Below are 13,386 nucleotides of genomic sequence, written 5' to 3'. Positions count from 1 at the left end.
ACCATGAAATGATACTAATGCTTGATTTTAGAAATATACTTTTTACCATATAAAAAAAATAGAGAATCACAGAATTTGAGGATTGGAAGGTACCTCAAAAGCCATCTAATCTAGGCCCTTCCCAAGCAGATGCTTTTTAGGGTTTTTGATATGAGTTTTGTCAAAGATTATTTTCTCTATTGATATAATCATGAAATTTTTGTTGTTTATGCTATTAATTATACTAATTGTTATACTAATGTTGAATCATCTCTATATCCTACTATAAATCAAACTTGCTTGTAATGAATGGTTTTTGGATATACTGCTATAGTCTACTTGCTAACATTTTATTTTACATTTTTGCATTAATATTCTTGTGATGCTAATTTTTAGTTATCTTCCTCTACCTTTATTCTTCCCTGATTTTGGCTATCAGATATAAGTTGTATTAAAGCAAATGTGTCATCATTGGAGGGGGAACCGTAAGTGTGTGTTGCCTCAAAGCCTTACCTGTTCTTAACATGTTCCCTCCTATCCACCTACCGCACCCAGGAAAGATAAAATTACTTTCTCAAAGTCATAACTTTGAGTCATAGAATCATAAGAGCATAAATTTAGAGCCATAAGGGACTTTTCAGCTAATAAACCCCCTTCATTTTACAAATGAGGAAACTAAGGAAAATGTGAGTTGACCAAAGTCATATGGACAGAGAGTGGCAGATACAAAATTTTGAATACATTCTCTGATTCCAAATCTGATGCTCTTTTAACTGCCACAAGTTCTGTTCACTAGACTGTTTATGAAAATATATTACATTTTAGAGGAATTTTCATCCAAAAAATAATATAAATTAAACCAAATTTTGGTGCTATGGGGGGGCAAGCTTTTCTTTTTCTTTTTTTTTTTTTTTTTTTTTTTTTATGTGGCAAATGTACTTATGTGGAACAGCTCATTCCCCTGAAGATGTTGTATAATGCAGGCCTTACTGTAGTTGAATCTGGCCCGAAGGTCTCCATTACAAGGAAGGAGATGAGCAAAGAAGCAGGTTGGTGACTGGTAACTTATAAAATCCACATTGTATCTTCCTGGTGGCCACCCACAAGTGCCAGAATGCAGGAAAGCACAAAAAAAGAGACATATCCTCAAAATTCTGTAATGAATTTGTAAAATTCCTGCTCAGCAGTGGCCAGAAGGGTCTTGCAGCCTGAGGAGTTTCTGAGGGTCACTTCCTCCTCTTTCTGCTGTCCTCGCCAGTTACTCCCAGCTCAAGAAGAGAGAAAAGACATTTGAAGAGAAAATCAGAATGAGACTGACAATTGACTAAGATATATGGCAACAGATCCGACTCTTAGGACCCTGGGAGATGAAGAAAACAATGGGATGGCAAAGAGTAGTTAATGAGAAAGTAACCTTTACAGCAATACTGCATTTCGGGGAGAGTTACATCCAAGGCACCCCCTAGTCTGTCCCTCTCCCCTTTCCTCCCCTCTCTGTCCCGGATAGGACACTTTCCCAACTCCCTAGATCCTGGGTAGTGGTGTTTGCTCAGGCAGCCAGCCCCAAAAGGAGGAGAGGGCTCCTTTAGCTGATTCCTTAAAAATAAATAAAAGGAAGCAACATGGTATGGTGCAAAGGCTTCTGGATTTGGAGTTTGGAGAGTTAAGTTTCTGTATCACTCCAACACTAACTACCTGTGTGACCATAGGCAAGCACTAATTAGGTCTTACTTTTCTTGTTCCTAAAAAAGGAACAAATGAAAACACTTGTGTTAAATAACTCCTGTTGTTGTTGGTTAAGAAAGTGCTTTATAGATCTTAAAGTGCATAGAAATGTGAGTAGTTATTATTAAAAGAGGACAAGCTAGGTGACCACAAAGGTCCCTTCTGGCTTTTAATCCTCTGAAACCTGAGTTTTAGTGACAATAACCAATCCCATAAAATGTCATCTCCTCAAGACAAAATCAAGAGAGACTGCCCCTTTACCTTTCTATTATGTTCCCCCTCTCTATCCTCAGACTCTAATGTGTGTGGCTTATTTTCAGCTTCAAAGGTATCTTCCACTTCATTATAATCTGATTTCATTGGAATGAAAAAAGAAAGAAGGCAGGAAGGAGGGAACTGGAAAAAAGGAACAGTGTGAGCAACCCAGAGCCCTCCCTGGAATTTCACTAGGGAGAGCTTCCCTGACATCTCAGATCTCGTTGTCCAGGACTTAATTATGTAAAGGTTTGTTTTCCTTGCTCCATCTATGAACTACACATTGTTAAGAGAAGGTACCTCTATCATCAAGCTAATTAATCACTGTAAGTACCATAGAATAATGCAGGGACATGCCTAAATCCCTTTCTATGACACATTAACAATCAATTACAATTGATTATTTAAGACTGCTTACACTTCTCTTGATCTCTTTTCAGTGACGGAGCAGCAAGATTATTTTCATAAGGAGGCAGCTCTAAAGAACATTTCATATTGTGTTCATTGACTTCAAATTAAATGTATCTTCTCTATCCTCGCCCCCATTGCCAAATTGTACCAGTCTTTCAATGTCCAGCTTAAGTTCTCACTTCCCTGAGAACCACCCTCCCCTTCCTACTCTGCCTCAAACTATCCCCCAAACAGCGATCTTGTTCTTCTAACAACTAGAGTAGTGACTATCTGTAGCACTCATTTAGCACCTGACATTTCTACATACATAGATTATCTATCATCCATCCATCCATCTAATTTTTATCTCTGTCTCTACCTATCCATATCCATCCATCTATCCATCCATCCATCTATCTATCTACCTATCTACCTACCTACCTACCTATATCCATCCTCCCATCCATCTATCTGTCTGTCTAGGTCTTGTGAATCCAAGCCACACACCCATATATCAATATCTTTGTGTATATGTATATATAAACCACATATACATATATACACATATGTGAGAAGCTGTGTTGTGCGATGAAAATAGCATTGCAGTCAGTGAACTTGGGTTCAGATCTCTACTACCTGTATCATATTGGACAAGTCCCTTAGTCTCTTATCTGTAAAAGGCAGGGGTTGGACTGGATGACCTCTGAGTTGGACCTCAGATGGCCTATAGCTCTAAAGAGTTCCTATTTTTCATTTTCTTACTTAAATTTTAAGGTTTTGAAAAGTTTCTTTATATCCCTAACACCTAGCACAGTACCTTGCAGCATACAGAAAAAAAGTTCAGCTCAATAAATGTTCATTTGATGTTTAATTGATATTCCACCCTACTCCCACAGACCTCTTCAGGAAGCTGTCTATGAGTAGCAGATCAAGGATGTATAATTTGGCACCACATTTTGGGAATATCATTGAGAGAAGCTGGTATACTTCTAGAAGGGGACATCTAGGATACTTGGAAATATAGCATATAAAAAGTTGAAGTAAGAATTAAGGTGTTTAGTTTGAAGAACACAAAATTGGTAGTGGAGCTGTGGGCCAACATGAATGTACTTTTCAAAAAATTAAAAGGTTATCATTTGCAAAAAGTGTTACCCTGATTTTGCTTGACCTTAAAGCAGAATTAGGACTGATAGATGGAAGTCTCTGGGAAATAGATTTCTACTCAATATAGGGGACTCTCTAACAGAGGTGAATAAAAATGGACCGAGCTGCCCGTAGAGGTAGTGACCTCTATGCCACTTAAGGTCTTCAAGCAGTATGTTAAATGCTCACTCATTCAGGATGCTTTGGAGAGGATCATATGCTTCAAAGTTTAGTGTTGGGCCTCTAAAGTGACCTCTCAGATTCCTTCCCAAATTCTAGGATCTTATAATTATAAGATTCTATAATGCAGGGAAAGATAGGTCATTAGAAGCTAGCTTGAAAACAAAGTCAAGCCCCACTCTATACAGCCTGCTTAAAGTCCAAGGGAAGTTCCATATATGCAATTTTTATTCCTAGATAGAATGTCTACCCTTCTAGCAACCTTCTTATACTGATGACCTGTCCTGGATAGCAGAAGACCTGCCCAAGCATAAGGATCCCCAACAGCCAAGAAGAACTGGCTGGCTCTAGGGTCTAATTCATTGGTCCTAAGTGCCACATATTCAAGTACTTCAAATGACCCAACTGAGTCATTTGCATATTCCAGCAACATCTTTTCTCTAATTTGTTGGAATTAAAGATTCCCCTTAATCCAAATTCCTAATAGAATCTTGGGTGGGTAGGTGGGGGGGGGCAACAAAGGAGTTGATGATAGTGAAACCTATAAGGATCCCAAGACTATGAATCTGCGGTTGGTGGAGGACCAGAAAATCTAGAATCAAATTCTGTGATGTTCCTCACATGGCTGGGCTCTTCTAATACTGCAGCTGTCATAGAACTATCCAGTTATGTCATAGTTGTAGCACTCTTTTCCAGCAGCAAGGGGCTAGCTCCATGGATGCCAGATTGTGCTGTTTTTCCCCCTTGTCTCAAGGTGGTCTAAGAGCTCTCCTCATCTTCCATGCCTTTCCAACCTCATTGACTTGGTGGGCTCACTGCCCTCTTCTTTCAAATAAGAAAGTCTATTCTTATTCCATTGCATTGACAAGGATGATTGAAAGTGAGTTGTGGCTGGAAAAATGGTTGAAGGACTGCTTTAAGGTGAATGACTGGCTTCTTTTTCTAATTCGGAGCAGTGCTTAACAGTGAGCATGAATTTGAGTTTTTCCTATGAACCGTATACTATTATGCTGCTGCCTAATTAATATACAGGTCATGATTCTTGTGCTCTGCCTTCCACCTCTCTTCAATTGAGACTAGCACCATGGAAACAAGGACACTCAGAAAACTAAACTTTCCTCATATTCCTTTGGTCAGCAATGTCTAACAGACATGCCACTCAGGGCTTAAATTGGACTGTATCAAATAAGATATTAAAGCAGCTACCTTCATCTTGACAGTTTGAGGGGGGAAGTTTGGGCACAGATCCAAGACCTATTGTCCCACTTTCCATCCATCTTAATTGTTAAAGTTCTGAACCCTCTAGAAAGAATAACAGCTCACATGTCCATATATAATACCTTACAGTAGTTTAGGAGGGATGAAACATGTGTACAAATAAACATAATACAAGTTAGAAAATGCCTCATTGCATAGGAGAAGTCAAACAACTGTATTTGAGTCATTTATGAACACCAACTGCATAGTCAAAGCAGGCGAACCCTCATTTTATGGGCAAGAAACTTGAGGCTTGGAGAGATTGTAATGCTTCCAGTTCTATGGCTGAGCTTGAAGAGATTTCCTAACTCTAGGTCCAATATTCTTTCTACAATAAAAATGCGTTTTTCAAAAATATGGAAGAATGGAAAGGTAAGATGCTTTAGGAATTCTTACATTCTACAGTATTTCTAAAAAATGGAATTTGGGGATAATTCATTTGACACCAATCTTTGGAACGGGCACTAGCAGGAAAGAATATTCCCAGAGGTATATGGGCTATGTCACAGTGAGGTTTTCCTTTCTCATCTGAAGCAGTGAAAAACCAAGCAAGAATGGAAACTCTTCACTGAGGGAACCCTGAAAGTCCAGTTGTTAAATCATTTGTAAATGGCTAAATGCATGCTAAGACTGGATGGTCCCACTCTCCACTATGGAACACTCACAACACAGAATCTGACTTTCTGCTAATAAATACAAGTCTCTTTGAAATAAAGGAACTCTTGGGGAAGATATAGCTTTGAGGCACAAAGCTCTGTATCTGGCTGACCATTCTTTCTACTGGCTAATGCGGAATCCTGTGGGCCTTTCTTCCTTAAGGGCAAATCAGTTTTCTGAATGAACAATTTGCCACCACAGAACACTGCAGGGAATAAAGATACAATCCAGCTTCCAAATGCTGATTTGGAATGATTTATAAGGTAATGGGATGATTTACATGGTAATCTTGAAGAGACTAAACCAACTTAGTTCTGGGATTTAAGGAGTCAGTGAGCAGTTTAATGGCAAGGGAATGTATAAATTTAATCCAAAATCACCTTTGCAAGAGCAAATGCTCTTTGAATCAAATAAAGGGGGAAAATACGATTTAAGTTCATCAAGTTTTTTGTTTAGCTATTTCTATTAATATTGTTTGAATTTCAAGTGAAGGCTTCTTAACCACCCCTGGAACAAATAATCAATCAAATTAATAAAAATACTTCTTGAGTCTTTAGTTTCTTGCAATTCTTTTCCTTATTTGTATACACTGGGAGGAAAATTAAAAGATGAACCAAAGTACCACCAGTTGAAGTAGGGCTCTTGCATTTGCAAGAATAAAGATGGACATATCAATATCCCGCCTGTTTCTAAATGTCAGGACTGAAGAAAACTACATAAATATAAATTTCAGAAAATGAGATTTCTAGAGCAGGGACATCTAAAGCCATTTGTGGCATCAAGTTAAAGGCAATTGCACACCTGGAGTTAATTTTAAAGGAACCATTTATAGGGCAATCAAGACAATTACTCTGCAAAACAACTTTTATTTATAAAGGCTAATGATGAGAGGCAAAGAAAAAACCTTTTCCATTCCAAGAGATTCATGTATAAATTATGTTCAAGAATGGAACAGTTCTAAATAAAAAATGTAAGAAAACATACAGAGCAACGTTCTCCCTTGCAATCCAAATTGATAGATTCACATTTCATTCTTTTTAGAGTCTTTCCAATTTCTCCAACCTAAAAACATTATTATTTAACCATGATCAGCATAGAACTGAGTAAAACAGCAGACCATGTTTATTAGGACATAGGCACTTAAAGATGGGATGATGTGAGAAATGCCAAGTCTAGAATCTGGCCAAGGCACCAAACAATTATATATGCTGCATCACATTCTTGCTTCCCCAACTCTACTATAAATCCCTGTAGATTATGGAGGAAGAGCAACAGTTGAGTAGATAGTGCTTCCATAACAAGAAAATGGAACTTCTGTAATTAGATTAGACAAGTCATAATAGAGTTTAATTTTCATTTGTACCTTGAAGACTTTACAGGGTCATTGGTCTTTTCCATAAGGTGCATTTATTTCTTGGAAACAAGCCTTGGAGTAAGGTTTGGCTGGATCTGTCTTGATAGATCCAAGTCAAGTTGGTCTATCTTTTTCCTAAATTCAATTGGTTTTGTTGCTGAGAAAAAGGAAAAGAATAATGGCCTCTGATCCATTTAGAGATCTAAGGTTACATTTCTTTTCACCATTTTTTTTTTTGTGGGGTAATGGTGAGTACAAGTCAAATGAAATTCTTTTAATCAGAATCATTAATTTCTTTTGGCTGTTTCTTTAATAGGCTTAATATAATTAAGAAAAATAATGTTCCTAACATTTTAACCTTCTTCCTCCCTCCACCTAGTCTAAGTTTTTTGTACTGCAATTCATAGTCTTATTGAAAGAAGAGCCCTGTCTAGATGATTAGTTTGATTCTGTATCTAAGTAGGCCTTTGCCTTCAAACCCCCAATAGGAAGCAGCCAAGCTATACCTTCTACTGTTATAACTTCCTCTTTTCTAGGATTGACACTAACACAAACATTTCCAGCATCTTAGACTTCATTTAAAACATTTTACAGTTGTTTTAAAAAATGAATGTCCTTGTAATGGACTCTAAAGTGTAGCTAATTGCTTTTCATTACTGTTTAATTCCATAATGGAGTACCCTTTTTACAGTTTGCATCATCTAAACATCTCCCTTATTCAGAAAAGACTGTGAAGCTATGCCACTTTGACTTTGACACCTGCACATGACACATATCCTATAATCCTGCCCTCCAACGCTTTTCTTTTCCCCGATTTCCACAAGCCCAGTGGATGAATCTGAAGCAAGGGATCCATATAGATGTACCATCACTTAGATTAATTAGAAATCACTCCCACATTGCTCTAAGGGCATCTTCAGAAAAGCTAATGGAACAAACTGTTCCCAGCTTCTGACAAGGGTTATCTCCCTGCCCCCCCATTCCTATAGAAGAGAACAATTATGGATGTGAAAGCTCAGCGGGAGTAACCTACCCCGTGGGGAAGGTCAGTTCCAGAGAATGGGCCATAGTGAGAATGGAGGGTTCCCAGCAGCAGTCTATGGAAACTGTTCAGACAGTATTTCCACTGAAGGGATAAAATGGAAACAGCCTCATTGTGAAGCAGCCATCCAGTTTCCTTTGGCTGAGAATGCTGGTGTGAGCTATGATAAACCAGATAAAAGAGTCTGTTCCTTAAATTCAATAGAAGCATCAATTTATCAGGCACCACTTCAACAGTGGTTGCTGATATTAATTTTTAAAAAATGCTTGGGAGAAAAGTGATGAAAAATTCTGTATCTAAAATTAAGCTTTCTGTTCATGGAGGATTACCATCACTTCTATTTAAAGAAGATACCTGACATTGAAGGTTTTTTCTTCTTCAAAATTAAACTTTCTACATGCTAGTAACAGAAATTTCTTATTCTTTCCTTATACTGATTACATTTTCAAGAAAATGCAGTAGTATTGGAATGAAAGATACTAAGCAAATGTACCTAAAAGCTGTTCTATTTATCTGAAGAGGAGGTCGAAAATAGCAAATACAAGTTGTCCTTTCTTCAGAGGAATGAGCCATCATGTTTAAATGGGTGGTTTGGGCCAGAGCTTATCCATAGAGACTATCCAATTATATTTGGGTTTTTGCGTCGTGAAAACATGGTCTTTAGGATTAAGGTCCTAGTTTATTCCACATACAGTGAGAAGTCTCACTTCTTAAATCTTCACATTGTGATTGATCCAGAAACACTCATATAGTCATTTTGGCTTTCTTCTGAACTCATTAAAGTATTTTCAATAAATGCAGCTGTCTTCTGCTCAGGCAAATGACAATTTTCTATGGAACTCAAATAAGGGTAGAACTCCATGTTAAAATATGCCAATGGATCATGGAGGGAGTCACATTGTAGTCAGAAGAATGTTAAGAAAAATTGTTTCAACTGAAAGAGAATGCACAATCTGGAGGAAGAAGCCTATTTTTTCAGCTAGGCCTGTCAGCCTGAGAAACTTCCCTTTGTCTCCACACCCACAAGTCACACTTGGGTTTGGCGCATCTTCTCTTACTGCCAAACACTGCTAGCAGCAGCTTCTTTCTGCCAATTTTAATTCTTAAGTAGCACACAACATTAAGGACCATACATAGAGTGGCAACTGTAAGACACACCAGAAGCTGACAACATCCTATGCTTTTCTCCAGGAAGAGAAACTACCTAAAGTGAAACCCTGAACACAGAGTGGTGGTGGTAGTGGTGGTAGTGGTGGTAGTGGTGGTAGTAGTAGTAGTAGTAGTAGTAGTAGTAGTAGTAGTAGTAGTAGTAGCAGCAGTAGTAGTAGCAGTAGCAGTAGCAGTAGTAGTAGTAGATTCCTCTTCTTTGCTAAAAGAGATTTTCATGCTCTGGCAGAAATGCATAGGGTACCTGATCCCTAAGAAGTGCAGTCTTGGATGAAGATGAACTATCTAGGTGAAGGACTGAATTTATATATTTACCTTCTCTCCTCCAAAAAACCAATCCCAAACCCTTAATGCAATATTGAAGTACAACATTCAGAAAGAATCATCATATTTATAATTCTTACTGGTATCCACTCAAAAACTTAAGCTTACTAACAAAAATAATTCTCTATCTTATTAGAAATGACCAAAAAAGGGTTGGGCTTTCCCCAATCTATTCCTTCAACAGACATCTCCAGATACATTATAAAGGTCATGTGCAACACAGTCTCACTCTTGACATTCTGGAGAAGACTCCAACTTTTCTGACTTGTCAGAAGCATGTTGAGCTTGTTTGCCCCAGTAATCATTGTTTAGGCTGACAGTTGCTTGTTATCCTGTCACCCTCCATATAATCTTATCTGGATGAGAAGCTTCAGCCTCAAAGGTAGGCAGAGCCAAATTTCCTAACAAAAGGAAGGCTATGGGTCCCTTCCCAAACTTTGAACCCATGAAGTTACAAATAACTTCTTGGATCATTAATTCCTAAATGTTATATATTTTTAAACAGGGGAGTGGTAAAAATTTTAATTTTGAGTCTATACCGACTAAGCAGTTGTTATAGATCTGGATTTTGTATTTAACTGAATCTTCTTGGTGCTTATGCCTTATTGAGAAGATTAGCTCTGGAGCCCGGTGAAAGGAAGGAGGAGAAAGATCACAAAAGAACAGGTGTGAGGTTGAATTCCCCAAATGCCAAAAACACCCATCAGCTTAGTCAAACCATCAGTCAAAAACTCTTTTTCAAGGAACAATTATTTGACACTATGAAAATTAATAAAGCAAAAAGATTTGGGTGTTTAAATGAATTTTTCACTTTTCAACTAGTTCTGTAAAAACTGCCTAACTGGAGAAAGGAGCTGGAGTAGACTAAAGGATGACTGAAGAAGACAGTACAAATATGGCATCTAGACTTTACACAGTTGATTTGATCCTATCACATGTGATGGAGGCAGAACTCTGTAAGGCCTTGGGGACAGTTCATTCGGTCACTGTACAGAAAAATTATGTAAATCAATATCTCCCACCTGCTTCCCTGCTGCCAATGCCTACTTTAGGCCACAAGGAAATGACTGCAGAACCAGGAGCTTGTAGTGAAGTCTCCAGCATAAGCTACAAGAAAGCTGGGCATTAATGCAACATCTGAATCTTGTTTTCTAAAAAGGCATTACATGTCTTCTGACCAAGGTGTGTTCTGAAGGGGTGTTCTGAAGTTTCATCTCCTTCCTAATTCTAACATATTTAATTGGAAGATAGATCTGTGTGTATTTTTAAATAAGGTACTCATCTGTGATATTCTAGGGGGGAAAATATATTCCTCACAGATGATGAAATACTATTCTGATACCTACAACCCCCCAGAGTTTTCAGCTGTTCCTTCCAAGGACGGCAGCTCCTTCCATTTTGGGCAGGTGGATTCTGGAGGAATTCAGCACTTAGCTTACTTTTAGTTATACACTGCTCAAGATTGAAGGGTGGTTTTTATTACAAAGTAAGAATAAAACAACTGATGATGAAAATCAAGGGCTCTTTTTATGTCAGAATGGGGGGGGGACTTCATTTTTACTTTGTGATCAGTGACTTTTCTTCTCCTCAGAGTTAATTCCTCCTCAGCTTGCCATGCTGGCAGCTGGGCTTTGTAAGGCCACCTTGCTAAAACATTTCCAAAAGTAATTTTAACGTAGTTTCTTTGGTTTATAAATTTATAAATTTGTATTTTCCCAGTGACATAATCACCAGCTACACTTTGAGGAGTTGTGGTGCTGTACAGTACTGCTCTAAAGCAGGTGAGTGGACATGCCCAGGAATGTGGGAGCTCTATCATGCCCACAAGAGCTAATCTATGGGAAACTGAAACTTGGCTTCTGTTCTTTAAAATATGGCTCTCATCTGCTAATAATTCTGAAAATGATCCTTCCAAAAATAAGGGGAAAACTACCCTGGACTCTATCTGAAGCTTTCTTTGACTGTCTATCACTCATGATGAAAGGCCATTTTGCATTGTGGCTGGCTCAGCACCTTTTATAAATCTCTAAGAACAGTAAATAAATGTCAATTCCCTACCAATCAAACTGCTCTTCCAGCATGAGAGAATAAGAACTCAAGGTGGCCCTAAATGCTTTCTGCCTTAATCTCATCCAAGAATAATGAGAGCAGCTTCAAGTGTGGGACAGTGAATGGGGTTATGAGAGTCTGGAGCTAAACATGGTGAGATTTTTTTTTCTTCATGGTCAGAGATGGAGAGATGACAATATCATCGGAATCGTCGGAGCTTTCCTCATCCACTGGTGAAGCAACAATGGACTGCAACCGGGTGTGGGAGGAAACAGCTGAAATTAACCACAAAGAAAATGAGATTCAATAATACCAAATACGCTCCTCAAGGAAACAATTCTCTCCAGGCAACTGAACTTCCAGAACAAATGGGACCCGTTTCAAACATACAAACATCACCAGCACTCCCCCTACAGGCAGGAGTCAAAAAGCAGTACAACACAGACCACTGACCAGGGTTAACTGGTTTTATCAAGAAATTTTCTCATGTCGTTACAAACACTAGCCCCAAAAGAAGGAATCTGGAGCTGAAAGCACCAGGACTGTTTCAAAGGGGAAAAGAGATCTGGTGAAAAATAGGCAAAGCCAAAGTGGGATGCGTCAGTCCCTCCCAGGTGAGTCTTGACTAAGGAATACAACTGTCCTTAAGATAACCCTACTAGAAAGTATGCAACAAAACAGGTGCCGAGCTGGAACGCAGCCACCTGAAAATACACAGCAGAAAGAGCGCTGCACTGGGATCCCAGGAAGCGTGTCCAAACGTTCACTGAGCTACTTATCAGCCCGTTGACCTTGGAGGAAGTCATTTATTCTCTCTTAGCATCAGTTTCCTCAGCTATAAAATGATGGGGAGTTGGATTAGAAGTTCACTTAGGTAGCTGGCAGCTTTAAGTCTATATTTTCTTGTTTGTTTTTTTTAGCCCTTACCTTCTGTCTTAGAATCAATACAGGTATCTGTTCCAAGCCAGAAGAGTGGTAAGGGCTAGATAATTGGGGTCAAGTGACTTGTCACACATCTAGGAAGCATCTGAGGCCAAATTTGAACCCAAGGCCTGCCAAAAATTTGTGATAATTAAGAAGTCTCTACAGAACCAGGTTGTGAGGCATGCAAGAAAACCAATTTCATTTCTTTATAGAATCAGAGGTTTAGAGTCAGAAAAAACTTCAGAAGTCATCTTAGTCAAGCCCCTCAATTTACAGAGGAGGAAACTGAGGACCAGAGACTAAATTGACTTGTAATATCACGCTTAAAAAAATACACATATGTATTATTGTAGAACTCAACTTCATCACCCACCTCATTCACTAGACTTGGCTCCAAATGCCTCTGAACTATTTTAATGAATTACATTTATTCTTGGACAATTAAATTTTTCCATCACCAAGAATGTATCACCTTTTTGTGGTAGCAAATAACTGGAAACAAAACAGATACCCAATGGGGAATAGCTAAACAAACTGTGGTATGTAAATGTAATGCAGTATTATTGCACCATGAGAAATAGTATGAAGAATTCAGAAAAGCTTGGGAAGACATGCATAATAAACTATCAGACTTGGCTTATACACTGTGCAAAATTCCTCTTTTCTTTCTCCTTTTTAATTCTTTTATTATAAAGGATGGCTCTCTGGATAGGGAAGGGGAAGGATATAATTAAGAAATAAAGATGATATAAAAACAAGATATATCAATAAAAATGTACAAAAACCAAAATGGAAGGATGGGCAGCAAGGTCCTGAAGGCAACTCCTATAAAGGATTTCTAAACTTATTTTCGGTAAGGAAGCACATTGAAATAAAACGACTGCTTTGAAAAGGACTGCCATCATTTGTATGCATCAGCTCCAATATATATATATATATA

General features: G+C 38.3%; 1 protein-coding gene across 3 annotated transcripts in view; it reads right to left on the bottom strand.

Annotated features, from left to right (window-relative positions):
- Nucleotides 1-258: 258 nt before the first annotated feature.
- IQCE (IQ motif containing E) overlaps nucleotides 259-13,386 on the bottom strand; it is an 80,861-nt gene continuing 67,733 nt past the window's right edge. For 2 of the 3 annotated variants that reach the window (XM_044659973.1, XM_044659985.1), the window contains exon 22: nucleotides 10,932-11,797. In XM_044659973.1, the coding sequence (XP_044515908.1) occupies nucleotides 11,667-11,797 (131 nt within the window). In that variant the 3' untranslated portion in view covers nucleotides 10,932-11,666. Of the gene's footprint in view, nucleotides 1,248-10,931; nucleotides 11,798-13,386 lie in introns of those variants that run through there. The other variant, XM_044659980.1, reaches the window with a different exon arrangement.

This window comes from Gracilinanus agilis, chromosome 1 (assembly GCF_016433145.1).
Source record: "Gracilinanus agilis isolate LMUSP501 chromosome 1, AgileGrace, whole genome shotgun sequence".
Classification (NCBI taxonomy): Eukaryota; Metazoa; Chordata; class Mammalia; order Didelphimorphia; family Didelphidae; genus Gracilinanus; species Gracilinanus agilis.
Note: the sequence above shows the minus strand (reverse complement) of the source record. Positions and strands in the feature narration are given on the sequence as shown.